The 22,897-nt window shown below is 41.9% G+C and overlaps 1 protein-coding gene across 4 annotated transcripts in view; it reads right to left on the bottom strand.

Annotated features, from left to right (window-relative positions):
• Positions 1–6,058, bottom strand: part of GABRB2 (gamma-aminobutyric acid type A receptor subunit beta2) — a 154,658-nt gene extending 148,600 nt beyond the window's left edge. For 3 of the 4 annotated variants that reach the window (XM_087955502.1, XM_026681638.2, XM_087955504.1), the window contains exons 1-4: positions 5,927–6,013; positions 4,722–4,931; positions 4,459–4,550; positions 3,459–3,526 (exon numbers count right to left, since the gene is read on the bottom strand). In XM_087955502.1, coding sequence (XP_087811628.1) covers positions 3,459–3,526; positions 4,459–4,550; positions 4,722–4,798 — 237 coding nt within the window. In that variant the 5' untranslated portion in view covers positions 4,799–4,931; positions 5,927–6,013. Of the gene's footprint in view, positions 1–3,458; positions 3,527–4,458; positions 4,551–4,721; positions 4,932–5,926 lie in introns of all 4 variants that reach the window. The other variant, XM_087955503.1, reaches the window with a different exon arrangement.
• Between the last annotated feature and the right edge of the window lie 16,839 nt (positions 6,059–22,897).

Raw genomic sequence — 22,897 nt, 5'->3', positions numbered from 1 at the left:
AAGGTTTTCTGTCTTTTATGTCATCATTAGTATCATCATCATATCACCTAGATTTTTTTTTACTTTGTACAAGTATCAAGAAGCAAAATTCCAATTACTCTGCTCCTCTCCCTTCCCATTATTCCTTCAGAGTCCACATGTTTTTGAGCTTTCTTCAGAAATGGGAAAAAATGTGGAGAGATGAAGTCCAGAGGTCTGCTGTTTTACAACTTCAAAAGAAAGGAAGAGGAAAAACTGTCTTAAATAAATGGAAATGACAGTAGAAAGTTCTGGTGGAGTAGGGGGCAGCTCAGAGGGAGATGAAAGAGAAAGGGGAAGGCTGACACAAAAGCAAATGACCAAAAGTCATGAAGTAATGTATCTCAAAATATAGACGTGTATAAACAGAAGATAAAAAGGATTTAGGAGTGACCAAGAAGGAATCAGGCATTAAGAATGTGTGAATTTGAATCAATAGATTTGGATTGTAATGTATTTATGATTTTATATACTAACAGTGTAGGTATGTAGTTATTTTTTTTCATAAATTTAAAGGGAAAATGATTTGGGAGTAATATTCCAATGAGAAGAAAATTTGATTGGAAAAGTTGAATTTAAAACTCGGTGATGTAACAAAATTAACTTTTTACCTATATTGATCCTTTATCTAGAGTAGGATATTGTAGGCTCAAATGAGACCTAGTTTGTGCTAGTTTATCTTTCTTAGAAATTTTACTGCATCTTTTTAAGGAAATTTTTTTAAATAAAAATATGTGATTGGTCATTGGCAACCATTTAAAAAAAACCTGTATGTGCCCATATCCCCCAAAGTTGAAGGCTACTGTGTTATGTAACAGGTTTGGGCTGGTGGTAGAAGAGATTAATCATGATTCTAAACTTACAAACAATGCTTTTTTCCTAAGAAAGTGGGATCAGGTAAAGATATCGATCACTTGATATTGGTGTCATCAGAAACAACCATAGATTTATAGTAGCTCCTCAACTTTTTATTCAACACAAAATAAGAATGTACTCATTTACTGGTGGAGTAAGTATATTGAACAAAGTGATGCTGACTTCTAAGTAAATAAGTAACTTCCAAAATTTCAAAACATCTATTTTGTCACATAGGTTAAGGATCACTGATATCAGCCAACAAGTAGGCAATCTATACTTCCTTATAAAGTTTAACATTCTTTTAGTGTACTGCCAAGGTTTAGGAATGATCTATCATCACTGCCATAGAAGGAAACTGTAAGTGAAATTTGAATCAAGTAAATCACCAACTATTATTCTTGCTCCTGAAAAAAAAATTGATGCAAGAACACCACCATTCTTATGTAAAGTAAGCCTCTATATGACCTTTTAGATCAGGGGTGTCCAACCTTGGTAACGTTAAGCCTGGAGGACTTCAACTCCCAGAATTCCCCAGCCAGCTTTGCTGGCTGGGGAATTCTGGGAGTTGAAGTCCTCCAGGCTTAACGTTACCAAGGTTGGACACCCCTGTTTTAGATTCTCATAAATTAACTATAGCCAATACCCAGTAGATTCTCACTAAATTTTGCCCTTAACCATGGTGACAGATTAAGGGTAATTAATGTAAAAATATGATTTTCTTCTCAATCCTTTCCTACATAAGCACAAGTCCTTTAGATTGAATTTGTATCACAATTTAGAATTCATTAGCATTCGTGTTTAAGCTTACCTAGAAGCTGAAAAGATATTTAACTATGGATTAAGTCAGTGGGGAAAAGTTCAGCATGACAAGAGTTGTTTGTGAAGAAACAATTTAATAATCTATACATTGTCCCAAATCTGAAATTAGTATATGGAATCTTTTTTTTTTTTTGCACATAATATTTAAATTCCAAATGACTTAGGAAAGAATTGAATCTAGTAAAGGTGAAATAATTTGGAACATCAAAGACCTTGTATGGATAAAATTTAACTTTAGCATAAGTATTTAGAGATCCATTTGATAATGTATCTTTCCACAATCTGTATTACAAAGATGTATTAATAAGTGGCTATATATTTTTTGTAAAAAAATTGTTCTTCCACTCTTGAGAATATAACACAGCAGTTACTGAAAGTGTTCATTAATGTCAAGTCAATATTCTAAATAAATATTACAAACATAAACACATTGAAAAATACAAATTTGAGCATTTTGTGTTGACTCTAATTTAGCTTTCACAAAAGTTCATGTTATTTTAATTTGCTTTAGATTAGACTTTGCCTTCTTGCCAGTATGTAGGCTTGCATGTTTCACAATATCTTAGTCACTGCCAAATTCAAGAACTTGTTTTTTGAAAAATCTGACTATCGAAAAGCGTTTTAAAAAGATGTGTGCTGCCTTCCCTATATCAGCAAGAATATTAACTTCTCAATAATTTTGGTTTCAGAAAACTAACATCCTGCTGGTAGCCAAAATCATGTTCAAATGGCTTGTGTAAAACAAAGCACTTTGTCCCTGCTGTAATATGCTACAAAAAACACTTCTATTTTTACAGTCTTTATAAATTGTTTTTCCCATCATTAAAACTGGAATTTTCAATAAAAGTCAAAGTATATCTCCGCGAGTGAACTGAATTTTATTCCAAAATGCACAAGCACCCATTCTTCTACTTCTATATCTAATAGAAATCCTGTATACTTCAAAACTAGCAACACATATATAAAATATTGAAACAGTCAATACTAATCTCATTTTCCACTCATCAACATTCTAAAATAATCACATACGTGAACAAAAACGTTAAAGAAATACAAGATGCAGTGCAAAGTCATGTCAGCAGGGGGCAATCCAGCATGAGCAAAAAGAAGCCAGAATTGTTCCCTTAGGACTTTCTTAACTTTATGTCTGCTAAATAGCACAACTGTCAATAAATCTGACCAGTTTTTTACACTCTATAAATCATAATAGTTAAACAATACCAATGCATTAAAACAGCAAACATTCATTTGAAAAAAAATTATTTTGAGATGGCCTTATGAAGCCTCAAATTCATTTAGTCTGTGTTTGTCTGTGCATACGTGTGTGTGTGTGTGTGTGTGTGTCTGTGTGTCTGTGTGTGTCTGTGTGTGTGTGTGTGTCTGTGTCTCTGTGTGTGTATAGTAATTCAATATCATTTCAAATGAAAAATGCAGCCAAATATATAGTTATTCCTTAAAATCCACTAGTCACAGTTTTCATATTCAGGAATCACAGGTAGCCCTAAATCAATGCACAGGGAGAGAGAAGGAGAGAGGAGAGAGAGGGAGAGAGGAAGGGAGGGAGGGAGGGAGAGAGAGAGAGAGAAAGAGAGAGAGAGAAACCAGGCACCAGATATTGGGGAGAGGGTAGAAAGGGGATGGCCTAAAAGGTGAAAAAAATACCAGAACTTTCATTGGTTCCCTTCCCTGTAACAGGATGTATATTCCAGACCTTAATACAATGTAGGAGGTGTAGATGGGTAGGAGTGAGCTGAAGTACTCACCATATTGACTTCTGACACCATGTCTATGCTGGCTATGTCTATGTTCATGCCAACCGACACAGGAGGACCTGCAACATAAGACAATCTGCACTGTGATCTTTAACCATTTCACTCATTTCAGGCAAGGTTAGCTCAGACTCAAGAAGGGGTGGGGCACAAGGACTTCTCAGTCTTAGTTACCCCTTTCCATCCCCCTCTCTCCCCCTCCCCCCGTAGCAGGAAGGCTTTATGTAACTAACTCACAGGCTTATACCTTCCTACCCTGAAGGTTTGCTACATTAATAACAGGGTGTAGGGTCTTTTTTGTTGGCCAGATAAAGGGAGACACCTCCCCACCAACCAACTAGAGGAAATTAGGAGGACTTTAAAGCAAGCAGGGTGCTGATTCCCGCTTGCCGCGTGGACTCATCCTGGTGAACTGGAGTCTAGCAAAGTGCAAAGTCAACCCATCCTAAATTCCAAACTATTCTCTTCACTGAATGATCTCTTGGTGTGTATTCCAAAGGGCTCTAATTTAAATTTAGGTCTAAAACATCGCAGACACATGCACATGGAAAGATTTCACTAAAAGCAAAGCCCCTGGGTGGTTTGAATGGCATGAACATTCAGTTTGCAGGATATTTGCACTTTAAAATACTCCTAAAATACCACAGGGATAGATACGGTAGCTTGATGAATGAGCACTGGATAAACTTAGGACATTGGCATCTCAATAAAGTTTAAATTACAGAAAGGAATGTACACTGCCTGCCAACACATATTCCTACGAGGCCAGTCACACACACCACACACACCACACACACACACACACACAAATAGTCATTATATGTTGGAGAAAATTGGAGAACACTGACTTAACTTGGAGAAACCTTCAGAAATTACAATTCCCGTGCATTAGAGAGAGGCAGCTCCCTGACAATGTTTGAAACAGGCACTCACAACCCAGAGCATGGCAGCTTAGGTGTGCGGCAAGATTCTTCCACAAAAGCAATCAAATTACCTCCAAAATCTGGCCTCAGTCGAATGTCGTAGCCTTTCAGCAATCTATCCACAGTCTCTTTTACTAGGGACATATTGCTAGGATCATTAGCACTACAGAGAGATGGGGAAAAAATACATTAGTACAGAGACATTTTCTGTCTTCTCTCTTCTCTCCCCCCCTCAAAATGCGTTTTGTACTTCCAGTTTAACGGAAGCATACAATACATTTCAAAGTGAAGGATTGGGGGGGGGGGGTTTAATATAGAACCTTTAATCACTTACCTCTGTGCACAAACCACTGTTATTATAAAGGGCAACGACCAAATCCCAAAGCAACCTTTTTTCCGGACTCTCAGCATCCCTTTAGCTTTTGATAGGATTTTAGGGTTTCAGTAGAAGAGGAGATCCAACTTATTCTAGCCAGTGCAGTAATTCTAATGTGGAACGCATGCGCACGGTGTGCCACAACATCAAAAGAAGCAGTGGTTGATGCTGGAGATGGAGCAAATTTCCTTGCCAAAAGAGAAAGAGGGAAGGAAGGAAGGAAGGAAGGAAGGAAGGAAGGAAGGAAGGAAGGAAGGAAGGAAGGAAGGAAGGAAGGAAGGAAAGAGAAACAAAGGAATAAAAAAATTAAAGGGGAAGAAAGAAATGCATCATTTAAAAGAGAGTAAGGCACAAGAGGCTTAACAGCATTTTGTTCTCCTTCTGAGTTTTACAATGTATGGGCTGCACTATAGCAACCTGAGAAGTTTCAAGAGTTGCTGTACTTTTGCAAGCTAATTTAAGAGAGAGAAACGTGCAACATCAGATTAGGAATTAAGAGAGAAAGAGGTTAAAAGGGAATCCAAGGCATACAGGTGTGGTGGTGGTGGTGGTGATGGAGTGGGGGGGTAGACTTTTTGTTCCTTGAGAATAGCAAATGGTGTGTGAAACCAGGGAGGGAGGGGGTCCGAGTTTGCAGTCGGTGGCTAGAAAGGACTCAGCCTATAGCACTTGGGGGAGGGGCAATGCCAGATGACGACGAGTTTTTTGGAAGGGGCTAGATAGCTGTCTGCTCTTCCGGAGGGGGATAAAAAGAAAGAAGGAAAGGCTGTTGGGGCGGGGGGCACAGAAATGAAAGACTGGGGACCATGAGTGGCGTTAGGCATACTACGATCTTAAAGATTCTTTACATCAGAGTTAAAAAAAAAAAAGTACAGAAGTCAGATCCTGCCCAGCTTTTACATCAAGCAAAGGGTCTGATTTCAAAGGCCGTCTCCCGCTCTCGCTTTCATAATGCTTCCTCGCTACTGATCAAGCAACGCAGAAAGGATGGGCAAGCGGGGAGGGAGATCGTGCCCAAATACACCACCGTACCTAGGGGAAAAAAGGGGGTGGGGTGGGAAGAGAAGATGGGGTGGTGTGGGGCAGGGCAAGGAGGGGAAGTTATTTTCCCGGTGACCATGCCGCCGCCGCAGCCGCGCATTTTGCGCTTACGGTCTCCTTACCTTCTCGGATAGTAAGCCGCAGAAATGCAATATTCGGGGCTCAAATCAGCGCCTCGGAAGAAAACGGAGAGGAGCCGTAAGCTGATCTGGGGATGCTTTGAATGACATTTAAATCCCCAGTAGCAGAGCGAGACCCGAAACGCTTCCTTGCAAATATGCCTGATGCCGTTGCTGATGCTGCCAGCTCCTTCCTTCCACCGCCACTTCCTCCTCCTCCTCCTCTTCCTCCACCTCCTCCTTCTTCTCCTCGTCCAGCAAAATCCCACTTGGAACGGCCGGGAATCTGTGCTGCTTCATTGAACGGGTACGGGGCCGGAGTGCTCGCCTTGCCTGGGATGGGCACGGGAAAAGGGGGGAGGGGGGAAAGAATTAAGCGGAAAACGCTCGGATTCTTCAATTACGTCTCGAAACACTTAATTTGCTGCAGGAGAGTAAGAAGCGGGCGGGGGAGCGTGGCAAGCTGCGGGAGGCGGAGGGGCATCGGCGCGCGCAAGGAAGATGTGAACTGTGCGCGGAGTGGAGACGCCGAAAGCCTCCGCGGCTCCTCAATCAACGTTTAGCCATTCCTCGCACATCGACGGTGACAGCTACCCAGCCCCCACTGCCCGCATGCCGGTCTCCTCGGCTCGCCTTCAGGAGGGCTGGAAGCAGCTCCCGCAATCGGCCAATCCCACCCTTCTCCCACTCGCGTCGCTCTCGCCCTCGCCGTAACCCACAGGCGCGACATCAAAAGCCGGCGCGAAAGAAAGAGGCCCTTCCTTTCAGAGAGAGCGCGGCCGCCTCTCGGCACCCCGCGCAACACCGAGGAGTGGGCGCCTAGATTTATTGTTTAGGCGGCGTTTCCTCAGCTCGGCATGAGTGGCGGGAGAAGAGCCGGCGGCAGCGGTAGCCGGGCTCTTTGACAGTATATGTTCCGCAGAGGCCAACGGAACAGAAGCTCCCGAGAGCTAGCCTGGAGGGAAAACGGGCGGCGGCGACAGCGGCTGCGGCTGCTTGCACAGCTCGGCGCTTCACTTGACGCCGAGCAGTCAACCGATATCGAGAGCCACAAGCCAAGAAGCCTCCTTAGGGCGCGCCATTCCTTCCTTCTCACCCTTTGCGGACCTTTAGCGAAGAGCGAGCTTCGGGTCCCCAAGTGCCGGTGTGAGAGAAGGGGTGGGGGATGAGTCGGGGACAACTACTCTTTGTTGGTCGTCAGAGGGGAAAGGTGCTTCTGCTACCGGCCAGGCTTCCCACACATGTACATAACATGGCGCAATTATGTCTCGGCCACCTTTTGTTGTTCCGCGCCGTCTTTATCTGTCCCAGTTTTCAAGGCGTGTTTTCCTTTCTGATTAAAGAAATGTTACCATGGATACAAACTGACATGCTCTGCCAACTCTTCTATTGTGGATGTGGTTAGGGATTGGGCTCAGCTCAGCTCTTACAGTACATTTTGAGAGGATGAAGGCATGCCCTGCTTTCTCGCGCCTGCATTGTCCTGCAGGAACATCACAAGTTGGGCAGTAATACAACGTTTCACACCAGGCTCTCCTTCCTACCTGTCAGATCAGAGCTAATTCCTATTTGCAAGACTTGGGTTGCTCGCACAAAACACTAGCTCACCGGCAATTGCTATATAAGGCTACATAAGGAAATGGGAGCAGCCTTGTAGATTCACAGCTCAAACCTCCTCCATTACATTACATCTATTACATTACATCTATTCTTGGGCTATCTTTGAACATAGGTTTAATAGTGTTCTATGTGAGCATTAAAACCATGTCTAAAAGGAGACTCATGGTAGCTGATATATGCTATTAGTTGGGCTATCCTTGAATACATTTTGTACGAACACTTGCACAAATGCAATTTTAAGAGATGGCGAAACCCACTTGCTTTAGCCATCTGTCAAAACCCACCTCATCCTTATCTCACAATAAGAGTAAGTGGTGGATATTTTACCACCATGTAGTGTGGTTTCATCAAAGGAGATGGAGGCAAATCAGTCCCTATCTCTTAAGACGATTTGTTCATAATATATAAGGACAATACTAGGGTGGGAATCACCTATGGAAGCAGCACATTTTATGCTGCTATAGTTTTCAGGCCAATAGTTCATTCTCTCAGCTTTGAGGAAGAGCCAAACTGACGTAGTTTAAATTGGGTTGGCAATAGCAGCTCACACCAGAAAAGAGATAATATATAGTGGGGGTGGGGGTGAGGAAAAGACCACAGAGCAAGAAATACAGTATCCACACACAATGCAATGTCAGTATAGAAAGAGTCCCCTATCAGGAGGCAGCAAGTGGCTGAGGAAGTACATGTCAAGAGGGGTGAACAACAGTTGAAATTGCTGTTCCTAATTTGATCCCCAGCCCTTCCTCTGATGGTGCAAGCATCTGGCTCTTGGACTCAGTTTATCTGGGGAATTGACCCAGTTACAGAAGTAATGACAGCTCATCTGGCAGCTGAGCTCTGGAGTCTATGGCATCTGTAATGAGCAATAAAGCAGTAAAAAGTCTCCATTGAACTTGACTCCTGTTGATTTCATGGATTCATACATTTTGTCAACCGTAGAAAACTATTTTTTAAACTTCCCAGATTAGTAATTTCTCATCCAAATACTAACCCGGTAGGACCCTATTTAATTTTCAAGGACATAAAGTAGAATTTTTCAGGATATGTTTCTGCTCTAATTAGGTATAAAAAGTCTTGAATTACTGCCAATTGTATCGTCCTCATTGTATATAGACCTGTTAAACTGATACAGGTGGTGGGGAGGAATGAAAGAATGAATGAAATGACAAACCTGGTAACAAAACAGAAACATGCCTTTAACTTCTTCCCTGAATTAAGCAATTCCTCAACCTTTTTTGAAGCTTGAAAATAAGTTAGAATCAAAACAGAACTGGGGAAATGATAGGTATTAATACATAGGGCACATGCTAGGAGAGAAAGGATAGAGAACATTCCTACATCTAAGCACCCTCCAAAACATAGTTCTGATCATACTCACTACAATACTATCTGAACTCATCCCCAATATAATATATGAAAAAGCAAAACAAAATAATATGTGTTATCCTGTCTGTCACTGAAAGGTAGAATAAGAAGAATTTACAATAAATGACTTAATCTCACACATGGAAGGAACCAAATGAGGCTAATATAATGGGATCAAAGGAAAATATGAGTGTTGTCAGGGGGTGCAATTGTCTTGTAATAAAGCACAAGTGAGAATCTACCATTAGTCCAGTTAAATTTATTGTTTCCTGGTGGAATTAGTTTCCATTCAAGTTCTTTCCTCCTTTGGACCCAACCACGACACAAAAATGCCTCACAAGTGCCATGTCCTCATGATGCTACCTTCATCTCATCTTCAGTCCAATCTTCAGCAGGTGCTGAACCGGTAGGGGAAATCTTGAGTAGTTCGGAGAATTGGCAAATCCCACCCCTGACTGAATATTTTACAGTCTCCTTCCTCTGCCATGCCCACCAAGCCACGCCAATATAACCGGTAGTAAAAAAAAAACTTTGAATCCCACCACTGCTTCAGTCCATTACTAGCTATTCCAGTCAAAGGTGGTATTCAGCAGGTTCTGACCAGTTTTGGAGAACCGGTAGTGGAAATTTTGAGTAGTTCGGAGAACTGGCAAATACCACCTCTGACTTGCCCCTCCCCCATCTATTCTCTGCTTCCCGAGTCCCAGCTGATCGGCTGGGTCTTCTTTTGTTGCCCTACACAGGAGAACAGAGCTGGAAAGCAGGTTAGTGGGGTGGGGAGGGAATGGGATTTTGCAGTAACCTTCCTCCAGGAGTAGGGAAGGAACGGAGATTTTACAATATCCTTCCCCTGCCATGCCCACCAAGTCACGCCCATAGAACCGGTAGCAAAAAAATTTGAATCCCACCACTGATTCCAGTGTCAAAACAGGGGTTTTCCCTTATTCCAAAACAGCATTGAAATCTATCCATGGAATTTTCTTCTTAGTTTATTTTATTGTCATTTACCTCATACAATGAAATTAAATACCATCTTCAGTGTACATCATGACTGTCAAAATAAACACAAACACACATCCTTCCCATTATACACATTGAATTGAAAACCCCTGATATTGCATGGAATCTGGGAAAATTGTGTGTGTGTGTGTGTGTGTGTGTGTGTGTGTGTGTGTAGCAGTGGTAGAGTCAGGTTCTTTCAGCCTAGGCTCACTCTCTCTCCCTCCCTGAAAGTTTCTTAAGCTGAGACGGTTGGGGAGAGGGTACACAAGGTTCTGTGCTGATTTATCACGAACCTCTTCTATGGCCAGTCAACTATTATTTGCACTCCTTTTGGAACAGTGGTTTAGCACTTTTCTAGAAGACAGATAAGCCAATGTTTAGAGACTAAACAAAAGCTGGGAGGTGTAGGAGGAAAAATGCATTGACAAGGTATGTTGTACCATACAACATTCCATGTGTGTCTGTTGTTAATCACACCTTTTAATAGTGGAGTCCTGAAGAAAGCATAGGAGAGCTCTCTCATGGAGCAGGGGTCCCCAAACTTGGTAACTTTAAGACTTGTGGGACTTCAACACCCAGCTATGCTGGCTGGAGAATTCTGGGAGTTGAAGTCCACAAGTCTTAAAGTTACCAAATTTGAGGAACCTTGCCATGGACCTTTAAACACTGCAAGGTCTCCAATCCCAATGATCATATCTGGCAGACCTGTGGGTCAGAGGTGGTATTCAGTAGGTTCAGACCAGTTCTGGAGAACCGGTAGTGGAAATTTTGAGTAATTCGGAGAACCGGCAAATACCACCTCTGACTGGAGATTTTACAGTATCCTTCCCTGCCACGTCCACCAAGCCACGCCCACAGAATCAGTAGTAAAAAATTTGAATCCCACCACTGCTGTGGGTTAATAGTGAACCTGGTAGGATAAAGCGTTAAATTTGCAGCTGTCTAGAAGTGTCAGAATTCAGGGGCTGATGGACTGATGGCGGGTTTACAGTTTTGTAGCATTATTACTTTAATTGGGAGTGAACAGAGTAATTTGTGGAACCTAGAGGTATCTTTTCTTCTTGTAATTGTGATCAATACTTGTAACTGATAACCAATCCTTTCCTCTTCTGAAGGAAATTGTGCAAAGCCTATCCCATTGTAATATCTCCTCTTAACTTCTTCATGTTGTAGAATGAGAGTTACATCAGAGACAGAAACTTGGCCACAAAAAGATCTCTCCCACAAAATCTTTTTAAACCTGACACAGAGCTGACTTAGTACTTTGGGAGCAATGTGCGAAGTTACTTGGCTTTTTGTCATCTGTCCAAAGCCAACATAATAAGTGCCAAGAGTTAAAACATAGTTTGGGGAGCAAAGTTATTGGTGTTTTTTTTTTTCCTGGTTTCCATTTGCCTGCCATGTCCTCCAGGCGACTGTGGAACGAGAGAACTTGTCAGGAGTGAATCAGCCTCTGCCTCAGCTTTTTAGAAGATTGATAGGATGGTTGGAAGGAGTACAAACTTTATTGCAGGTTACCATTCAGAAAAGGGAGTCCCTCTGGTTTTTTTGAACCTGCTCCAAGCTGGAATATTATACATTTTCCACCTGAATTGCCACCTTAAGGACAGCAAGGATAGAACAAGTTGGATCTATGCCCATCTCAGCATAATGCTTGGCTGACAGAGAGATTAGTTATTCAAGTTATCTCCCGTTTGCCAAATTCGCTTGTGGCAATATTAGGAAGTTTTATGTTAATGTATAAGCATACTTTATACTTTTATTTTAATGTTACCTAGATACCTTATATTAAAAGCCATTTATTCTTGGTGGAAGGGAAAGTAAAATGGGAAGAGAGAAACAAATCAAAAGAGGGGAAGACAGTTTGTGTCTATTGTATTTGTTTAACTATCCATGACTAATTACAAAATGCAATCTTTTATCCTATCCTGTTTTAATCACCCCTGTTCTTTAGATTTCCTATCCTGGTCAAAATTAAGATCCTCACTAGTTATTTACAGTATTTCCTAACATTACCCACTCACTTTTGGGTTGAGATAACAGAAAGGAGGACAGGTTTTTGTACCGTCTCGATGATGTCTAGGTGACTCTAGAAGGTGCTATAAGTTAATGTTGGATAAATGACCTGAGGCTGTTTTCCTATGACATGCTGAATCAACTACAAACCAGCCAACTACATTTTAGCCTAGTATGTTGAATGAATCCAGTCAATTTAGGTAATTTATCATTCAATTTGTCATATAAATCCAGAAAATTAGGATAATAGAAATTACAGTGGAACCTTGGGTCATGAACGTTCCTGTTCGTGACCAAATCAGGTGACAAACAACAAATCCACCCAATTTTTGAATCGGATCACGATTCAAAAATTGGGTAGCAAACAAAATTGGTGTGGAAAGATTCCCTTTCCATACCAATTTCCTCTTCGGCACCATTTTTTAAAATTGCGCACATGCGCATTCAGTCATGGGGGGACACTGCTGTTAACTGGAGCAGGGTTTGATATAGCGCTATTTGTTGCCTGTTTGACAGGAATGCAGTAATCCATTTATGAAGGGATCCGGAAATGCCGTAAGAGGTTAGTTTTAACAGTAGTTTATCGTGTACCACTGAATCAAAGGCTTTGCAGAAGTCTATGTAAATTGCGTCTATAGCTTTACCCTGGTCAAGTAGAGTAGCCCATATGTTTTTGCAGTGTAGGAGTTGAAGATTGCAGGACAATTTTTCCCTGAAACCATTTTTTTGGTGGGGGGAGAGTAGGTTGTTTGACTCTAAGTGGAAGGTGTTGAATTGGTTAATGATTGATTCCATGACTTTGCACGTGACACAACACAATGAGATTGGTCTGTAGTTTTCAACCAGGCTGGGATCACCTTTTTTTAAGATAGGGATGACTGTAGCTAAGGACCATAGGTTTGGTAAGGAGCTGGTTCTGAATGATATCTCATATATAATGCTTAGGGGTTCCACTATGGCAGAGGAGAGCTTTTTTAAGAAGTATGTACATAGTCCATCAGAGTTGACAAATAGTGATTCTGAATTTCATAGACGATCAATGTATGTATCCATCTTATGCACCCATACTCTTTGTAAATACCTCTTGTTTAGATGACCACTTGTGTTTGTGAACAGCACAATTCTGACTGTATTTCATGTAATCTTTACCTAAATGAATAGACTGTATGTTTGCATAGTCTTTATTGGAGGAAATGAAGTAAGAATGTAAACACTTTTATATTGAGTTTTGGCTACATCTAGAATGTATACAACAGCAGCAGACAGTCATAATTTTTATGCACTATAGCTGATCAAGTTGTCAAAACTATATATTTTTTTCATTATCCTGACTAATATCTAATACCTGTTATACGGTTCTGTTCATTTAGATATAAAGTCCATGAAGTACAATCAAAATAGATGAAAATTATTCTGTAGGAATTGCTTGATAGAGTGTTTCAGTTTGTTTTCTGTGCTCTTTAGCTATTGTATTGGAAACATTTTTTAAGTGTGCAAAAATAATTCATTAATCATTTTTTGAGGTTTCCTATTATATTTTTTTCAATGCAACCTTTGATTTTTCTGGGCAAGCAAAACCTGTCACCTTTCTTGTATTGAATGCGAACCACTTAATTTCAAAGCCGATGGCTTTCTTTCCATTTAGAATACAACCTTTGGCATTGTTCTTGTCAATTTCTCCTCCGGTAAAATTTTCTCAACAATATTATAGCCAATTAACCTGTTCAAATGGGTGGAAGTGTTGAAGTGTTGGCTAAATCAAAGCTGACCTGTTATAATGCAATTCAGCTCCTTCTTCAGTTAATTGCTATTAAACTTGTCCACTTTCTCTGATAAACTGAGCCAATATTACTCATGATTAAATGGTCAGATTTGGCCATTTTAAACCACTTTTATAGGCCAAACTGCATTTTAATATGGACTGTTTTCAAAGAAACATGGATTGCCATTTTATTGTAACCTAAGTTGAATAAACCCAGAAGAAATTCTGTGGCTGTATTTACTCAAATCATTGATCTATGTGTAGTACTAACCAAGGTTAGAACACTAACTTACCCAAATTAATGAAGTTAATTATTCCATTGATAGACTTTGGCTTCTCTGTTGCTGTGAGTAGCAATATTTGCATTTATAAATATTATTGTTGGCACTGTTGTTATAAGAAAAGATTGACAGTAGAAGGTTAATTCCTCAGGCCATAAAAACAAGAATTTCCAAATGGTAGACTTATTCCCTCTAGGAATGTCCATGGATTATCAATTGTCTAACAGATTTTCTCCTCCTGATTGATAGTAATCTTGTTTGCTGTTTCTAGTGAAAATAAACGTGATGTAATTATGTACAGTATTAGTATCTCAGCTTACCTATTTACTATTTATTTATTCAATGTGTATATCCACTCAGCCAGTGATTGTTTGCAGCTCACAGCAGTTAAAACAACATTCCAATAAAAACAAGTTAAAAAACCAGTTGGCAGTATATAAACTTATGGTGCTGTTCGGTGAAAGGGATCACATCATTTGTTCCTGATATGGTGCTAAAATCTTTGGAAGCCCCTAGGGATACATCCACTTCAAAGACAAGTCTAGCAGATGCAAGGATGCCTGAATATAAGAAATTGCTCATCAGAAAAGTCTAGTTCCTTTGGCTAGTTAATCCTCAGTGAATGCCAATAGAGGAGTTTAAAGGTAGAAGCATAAAAAACAGTGGGAGCAATATCCAACTAAACTATTTCACTGGTTTTCCCCAACTGCCCCACTTCCACCCATTTGAAGTCTTCCAGATCTGAAGCTCTGTATATTATATAATTAATTCAAAAGCAATAATATTTACATAATTTCTTTCCTCATCTAGCTGTTGACTGTTTGCACCTGTTCGCACTGCTGTTAGAACTACCTCCATATTCCTCAGCTGGAGCTATAAAACAGCTAAATACCATATTAAACTAGGATCATTTATGTACGGTTTGAGAAAGAAGCAATATTTGAAGTATTGATGTTGTTTTTAGATTTCATAGTTACATTATGTTACATAGTTACATAGTTTCACACAAATATTAATTCAGGTGAAAAACTAATTGAAAGAAAGGACATGATTGCCATATATCTATTGAACAGTGTCACTATTAATTGAAAACTGCGTCAATGGAATAACAAGGACATAGTCTTAGCAGGGCTGGCTATGAAATCAAAATTTCATGCCTCCTTGAAATACCAGGTTAGTTCTGTGTAGCTTCTATAGCACATTCGACTTCCATGGATTTCCATGACCTTTAATTAGACATATAATTATATTATTGAAATAAAGAAGGCTGAAATGTTGTAGTTGTGGCTGAAATATATTGTGGAATTTGAGTAACAGTTTGGCAATACCTTCTGCTATATAGTTGGCTCATTTTTTGTGTGATGATAAAACAAGAATCTTGTAGTAATATTAAAGCCTTACACATTTATTATAGGAAAAATAACTTGCCATAATACATTTTAGACAATGGCTTTTGGTTGTTTTTGCTCTAACTTGTTACAATTGTCTGGAGGTAATAAGGCAATTTATTAATTCCATTATTAGAAAAAGATGGTGTAATGCAGTCATTATTCTTTTGTGACTATATTTTTTTGCTTTAGGGCCATTGAAAATATATAGAGGACTAATGGCAATGGCAGCTCTGAAATTAATTTCTATTCTGTACCAGAACAGAATATAAAGATTCCTATGGGACAATCACTATGCTTAGCTAGATAGGATGATTACTGTTAGATATGCAATATTTTCAAATATAAAGTCTGCTACTCATTTTGGATCAGCATTACTTCTGGAAACCAGAACAAGACTTACACTTAGGAAAAGTGCATTTACTCAGCTTGAGGCAATGCAAAATAAGGAACACCTGCACTGATGCTGTCTTTGAAGTTCTGACATATGATAGGATTGTGAGTTATCACTTAAAGAAGTTTTCAAAGTGCTTCATAACACCTTTTAAATTCCATGATTTGGCTGGATAATTGTACCATAGGAAATAATTATTTCATCATTACATTGGGCGCTAATATTAAGCTGTACACTGTCATCTACTCTTATGATGCATTCCCAAACACAGAGTACTGTCACAGTACCACTCATTGGATTTACAAGTCATTTCAAATAAAAAGAAAATCTAACTTACTTTTCCTCCAGCAGTATTTTGCAATCCATTTTCAGAAATGCACTCCTTCTTAGAAACAGAAATCCCTGGGAGTCAGGGTGGGGTCAAGAATCAACCTCTACTCCAGAAGAGCAGGAACCAGGCACTCAAATGCCTAGTCTTCCTAATGGAAAGATGTAGGAAAAAGACATTACCCAGTGTTTGCAGATCACTTAAACAGGCTCAGCTTCTCGTATGTAGGACAGAGTTATTTGATTACAAATTCCATTGAGATTAAGTCTGTTCAAAAATTTATTCACAATTATATGTTCCTGTATTCTCAGAAAGTGATAGCACATGGGCAACTAGAATCTAAGCTTGGTATGTACTTGATAGAAGATGTCCAGGAATTCTAACATTGAGAAGCTTTTTAATAACAACATACAAACCATCAATAGAAGACAATGTCAATAACTTCTATATTAATGGTGAAGGAAATTACATGGATGTATAAGGATACATCCATGTAATTTCCTTCACCATTAATAATCTCCAGAAGTTGAGCTCAATTCAAGAATATCAGGACTGAGAACAGGGTGCACAACTTTTCTCAGGCTCACATAGCCCTTGAGTTGTATAACAAAGGGGGGAACTGGAATTTAATCATCATCATCTTCATCATTATCATCTAGTCCAGGGGTGTCAAACTTGTGGCTCGTGGGACAGATGTGTCATACCCACTCCTGTTTTAGCAAAGGGAAAAAAAGTTGCAATGTCATGTAACAACAACGTGATGCCGTGAGTTTAACACCCATGATTAGTCAAACAAAACCAAAAACCTTTGTGTTGATAATTGCTGCATATTAAATTTAAATATGGCCACCATGATTACTTTCCTGTCATATATTTAATGTTTTCCAGTTCTCTTATTTTAAAATATATATATATAATTGTAACAATTAGGAGGTGTTAGGAGAGAGTGGGGTCTGAAACCAAGTAAACTCAGTGTAAATTCCTTGGAACAGTCTGCTTGTATAATAAATGGACTGAGTTTGTATGACAGAACAAATCCCAACTACCAACTCCATTTTAGCCTAGCATTTTATAGAAACCCAATCCATGTTGTTAGTTTATGGTTCATTGTCATGCAAACCTAGAATATTGGGTTAATTGAACATTTTATGGTTAAATAAAGCACAGATAGCATAGTAGAAATAACTTCACTCAAGTTGTCAGCAAGGCAAGAAAAAACAACTAGTCCTGAAATAAGATACTGTAGACAACTGGTCCATATATAGATTACATACAGTCTGTAACCAAGAATTTCAAGATGTTGCCAGGATACTGATGGTCTTAATATAGTGATTGCTTTGTTTAGCAGCTGTTTGCAGTTATGATGATGATAGAAAAGTAACTTTATGGCCAGGCCTTTCATTTATGACCTTTGCAGAACTGTTAAGCAAAGGAAAGCTGAAGTAAGATTGTTACGAACTAAGAAAACATGTTAGTTTAAACCCTAATAGTTTTACTTCCACAGCAGGCTCGTAATCCTACACTTCTGATTGACCCGCAGTTAGCAGGTCATGATTGGTCGACTCTGGCTAATCTGATTGGCTGACAGCGGGTCGCCGCTGATTGGACATTCACAGCGCGGCAAACTTAAACCATTGGACATTGTGACAGCAGCCAGCTCTATAAAAGGAGCTGCTGCTGCCCAAGTATTTGTTCTGTTCTGAAGTCACTAATAAAGAGTTGGAGTCACTATTCGATGCCTCATCTCCGTTCCTTGCGCCCACTCTTCCAGATCTAACACTGGCGACGAAGGTGGGATGCGGAGACGATAGAGCTGACTGAGCACTCGCTGAGCACCAACAGAGCACGTGGCAAAGAGCGCACCAACTAGCGGCAGAATGACCAGCAGTGCCATACCACCCACTCCATTTGACCCGGCTAATGAAGACTGGGACTCGTATATGGACAGGTTCCAGATGTTCCTGGAGACTAACAATCTAAAAAATGCTACGCCAGGCAAGAAACGAGCTGTATTCCTTACCCATTGTGGGCCTGCCGTTTTTAAAATGGCTAAGGCACTCGCGAAACCAAGCAGAGGTTAAGACGATGGACTGGGATAACCTCGCGCCGATCCTACGTGCCCATTATGCACCAGCGGTGCCAACATTAATAAGAAGACACGAGTTTTACCAGAGGGACCAACAGAAAGGCGAAAGTGTTGGAGACTTCATCGCCGATCTCAGGAACCTGGGAGGACTTTGTGGCTTCGCAAACCTCGAGGAAGCCATGAGGGATCGAATTGTTCTGGGCCTAGAAGACCCCACTAGTCAGAGCAAGATCATGGCGAAAGGGGACATCGGCCTCGCAGATGTCATCGCCGATGCTACTGCAGCAGAAGCAACCAGGAAATCAGCCGCTCGAATGCACCGAGCGAACGCACCGCACCGCCAACTCGCCAGTGACCCTACGCTTTTCTCCGAGAAGCACACAACGACTACCCACCACGAAGACCTCAAATCCTCATCAGAGAGCGAGGAAGAGGAGGTCAACAGACTTAGGTCAGAACGCGACCAGCGAGACCAATGGAACCTTAAGCCTTCGCGTCAATGCGCTGGATGCGGGGGCAATCACCCGCGTTCAGACTGCAAATTCCTAGACGCACTCTGCCGTTCCTGTGGAAAGAGGGGCCACATCGCAAAGGTCTGCAGAGCCAAGTGAGGAGCCAGCCCAAACTGAAGAGAAAATAATTTCCGGCAGGCAACGGGCACCCCGTCAATAAATCGGGACCGCCAAAACGGCCAATGGAACCACTACTACAGAAATCGGGCACCCGCCAATTCAACTAGATGGGAAGAGATCCATCAAACCATTACCATCGGCCACGCTTCATCCATTGATGCGAAAAAAATCCGAGTGAAAGTCATCATTGAAAATCGACCATGCGTTATGGAGGTCGACTCCGGTTCGTTTCTGTCAATGGTCTCGTGGAAAACCTTCAAACAGCTGATCCCTGACATCTGTCGCCAGGACCTCAGCACTCAAAAAATCATATTAAAAGACTATTAAGGAAACAGAATCCCAGTTGCCGGTACCAGCCACGTCCAAGTATTCTTCAAAGACCACTCTGCAACCCTACCTCTCACCGTTGTCGATCGAGATCGACCCAGCTTGCTGGGCTTGCAGTGGTTCGCGCCACTAGGGATTGAACTAGCAGGCATTCACCAGACCGGAAGCGACGACTGGGAAGCGGCCCTCGTCCAGTAGTTCCATGACATTTTCACCAAAAGACTAGGCAAGTACAAGGGATCCCCTATATCGTTTAATCTCAGCCCCGATGTCGTGCCCATTCGCCTTAAACCTCGACGAGTGCCTTTTGCACTCAAGCCAAAGATTGATGAACAATTGGACAAATTGATAGCTCAGGGTGTGTTGGAACCGATTGACCACGCCCGATGGGAGACCCCAGTTGTAACCCCCATAAAACCCGACGGATCCTTGAGAATTTGTGGGGATTACCGGGTCACCCTAAATCACGCGCTTCAGCAAAGCACTTACCCTGTACCTGTGGTCCAACACCTTCTTCATTCCCTGGAAGGCGGAAAAATATTTGCAAAATTGGACCTAGCTCAGGCATACCAACAGCTGCCCGTAGATGCAGAGACTGCAGAAGCCCAGACTATAGTCACGCACAGGGGCGCATTCAAGTGCAATAGACTCCAATTCGGAGTGAGTGTTGCACCGGGCATCTTCCAAAGCCTGATGGAGAGACTGTTACAGGGCATAAAAGGGGTCGTGCCCTACTTCGATGATGTCCTAATAGCTGCCCCCACTAGAAGCCTACTAGAAAAATGACTCATAATGGTCCTCCAGAAATTTAAAGATGCTGGCCTGAAGGTAAAAAAAGACAAGTGCCAACTATGTACTGAGCGGGTTGAATTCCTGGGGTACCTGCTTGACAAACAGGGAATTCACCCTACCGAGAAAAAACTAGCGGCCATAAAAAGTGCCCCAAGACCTCGTAATAAAACAGATCTCCAAGCCTTCCTAGGACTTATTAATTTTTATAACATCTTCTTGCCCCAGAAGGCAACTGTTGCTGAACCCCTGCATAGGCTCCTCGACAAGAAGGCTTCCTGGGTCTGGGGACATCGGGAAGAACGAGCCTTTCAGCAAGTCAAAGACCTGTTAACTTCAGATGCTGTATTGATGCAGTATAACGAGACTTTGCCTTTAACTGTCACCTGCGACGCCTCACCGTTTGGAGTGGGAGCCATCTTGAGCCACGTCTTGCCAAACGGTAATGAGGCACCTATTGCTTTTTTCTCAAGGACTTTATCAAAGACTGAAAGAAACTATGGCCAACTCGATAAAGAGGCTCTCGCTATTGTATCTGCTATCAAGCGTTTCCATGAGTATGTATATGGAAGACCCTTTGCAATAATCACCGATCACAAACCATTACTTGGCATTTTAGCGGGAGACAAACCGACTCCCCACATCTTATCACCAAGAATGACCCGTTGGTCAGAGTTTCTAGCCGCATACAATTACCAACTACTACACCGCCCGGGGAAAGCCATTCCCCACGCTGACGCTTTGAGCCGTTCTCCGCTACCAGAAGTCATAAACGACCCAGCTCCAACCCTAGCTACGTTACAAATAGAAACTCTTCCGTCACCACCGCTGACTGCACGAGACATCGCCTCTGAGACAAAGAAGTATCCTTGTTTGGCACGAGTCCTCAGCTGGGTCGAAAGAGGTTGGCCTGACAACGAACCAAATGACACCTTCAAGCCCTTCAGAAATCGCCAAACAGAACTGTTCTCCCAAAAGGTATGCATCTTGTGGGGAGATAGAGTCATCATCCCAGAAAGACTACAGCATAAAGTTCTTAAACTGTTGCACGATGGACACCCTGGCATCGTGCGCATGAAGGCACTAGCAAGGAGCTATGCATGGTGGCCAGGTATCGATAAGCAAATAGAGACCTGGGTGGCCACATGCACCAATTGTCAGGAAACTCGCTCGGCTCCACCAAAAGCCCCACCTACTGAGTGGGAAACACCTCGAGGCCCTTGGTCCCGTATCCACATCGATTTTGCCGGACCTGCCAGGGGACACACATTTCTTATAACAGTAGATGCCTATTCCAACTGGCTGGAGGTCCACAAAATGAAGAGCACCACCACAGAAGCAGTCGTCAAAAAACTAAATAGACTCTTCGCTACACACGGATTACCAGATGTCCTCGTCTCAGATAATGGCCCCCAATTCACTGCTCTAGCATTTGAACAGTACCTAGCAGACCGGGGAATACGCCATGCCCTAACATCACCAGCTCACCCTGCGGCCAATGGTAGGGCTGAGCGAATGGTTCAATTCGTAAAGAAAACGATACACAAGATGGAACATGGGGACATCGATGACAAGGTGACCAAGATGCTTCTCCTCCAGCATATCACTCCAAACAGCACCACCAACAGAACCCCAGCGGAACTCCTCATGGGTCAAAAACTTCGCTCACACCTTGATCACCTACACCCTGCCTACACACCGGAAAAGCCCCTGGGGTCCAACAGCAGGTGTTGCGCATTCAAGGTAGGCGATCTAGTCTTTGCGAAAAACTTTTCAGGCGACCCATTGTGGGTCCCTGCTACCATAACTTACCTTACGGGCCCCCGATCCTACCGTTTACAAACTGCCGATGGGAAAACATGGAAGCGCCACATCGACCAACTTCATTCCAGACTGGCACCTACCCCTGTCACTAGCCCAGAATTTCAAACTGGGGGGGGGAGGGAAACCGAAGGGGCCGGAAATGAATTAGCATGCGACCCAGCACTCGAAAAACAGCAACCAGCACAACCAACCGGGGGATACTTACCTTCTGAAGGAGAACCAAGCCAGACGAGCGCCTTGCCGCAAAGCAGCACTGCGACAGAAGCAAATCCAAGGAATTCGGATGACAGCCATGACGAAAGCAGAGATGACAACCCCGAGTCACCCAGCGGAGAAATTGGACTATCTTTGCCATTAAGTACAGCTAGCAGCCCACCGGAACCAGAGCCAAGGCAAAGACCAGTGGAGCAACGCAAATCTAGTAGACAGGTGAAACGACCTGCCTATTTGGAAGAATACATCACCCCACCCCTCAGACGGAACCTAGGGGGGAGGGGTGTTACGAACTAAGAAAACAAGTTAGTTTAAACCCTAATAGTTTTACTTCCACAGCAGGCTCGTAATCCTGCACTTCTGATTGGCCCGCAGTTAGCAGGTCGTGATTGGTCGACTCTGGCTAATCTGATTGGCTGACAGCGGGTCGCCGCTGATTGGACATTCACAGTACGGCAAACTTAAACCATTGGACATTGTGACAGCAGCCAGCTTTATAAAAGGAGCTGCTGCTGCCCAAGTATTTGTTCTGTTCTGAAGTCACTAATAAAGAGTTGGAGTCACTATTCGATGCCTAGTCTCCGTTCCTTGCGCCCACTCTTCCAGATCTAACAAAGATCATAAGCACAATTGCAGTTTTACTTAATGACTTTTTCACTTAACAACTGAATTGCCAGTCTCAGTTGTGGTCACTAGATAAGAACTAAAGTCAGAAGAACAATGAAAAAAGGTGTATCCTGATATCAAAAAGAAAGCTCAAGGAGATTAGGAGTTATGATATTTTAAAGTAAACAACTCAGTGCTAGTGATAAGAATATTGGATCCTGGTATTTGATACTGTTAGTAATGCATCTGGACTAGGCTTTTTTCTCCACTTGCTTCTGGACTGAGAAATGTAAAAGTATCCCTCATAGATTTACTGGCAGGACAGTAGTTTTAAGTAG

This window comes from Notechis scutatus, chromosome 2 (genome assembly GCF_049901735.1).
Source record: "Notechis scutatus isolate UNSWTSFEM ecotype Mainland chromosome 2, rNotScu1.2, whole genome shotgun sequence".
NCBI lineage: Eukaryota > Metazoa > Chordata > Lepidosauria > Squamata > Elapidae > Notechis > Notechis scutatus.
This window is presented reverse-complemented; position numbering and strand designations above follow the sequence as displayed.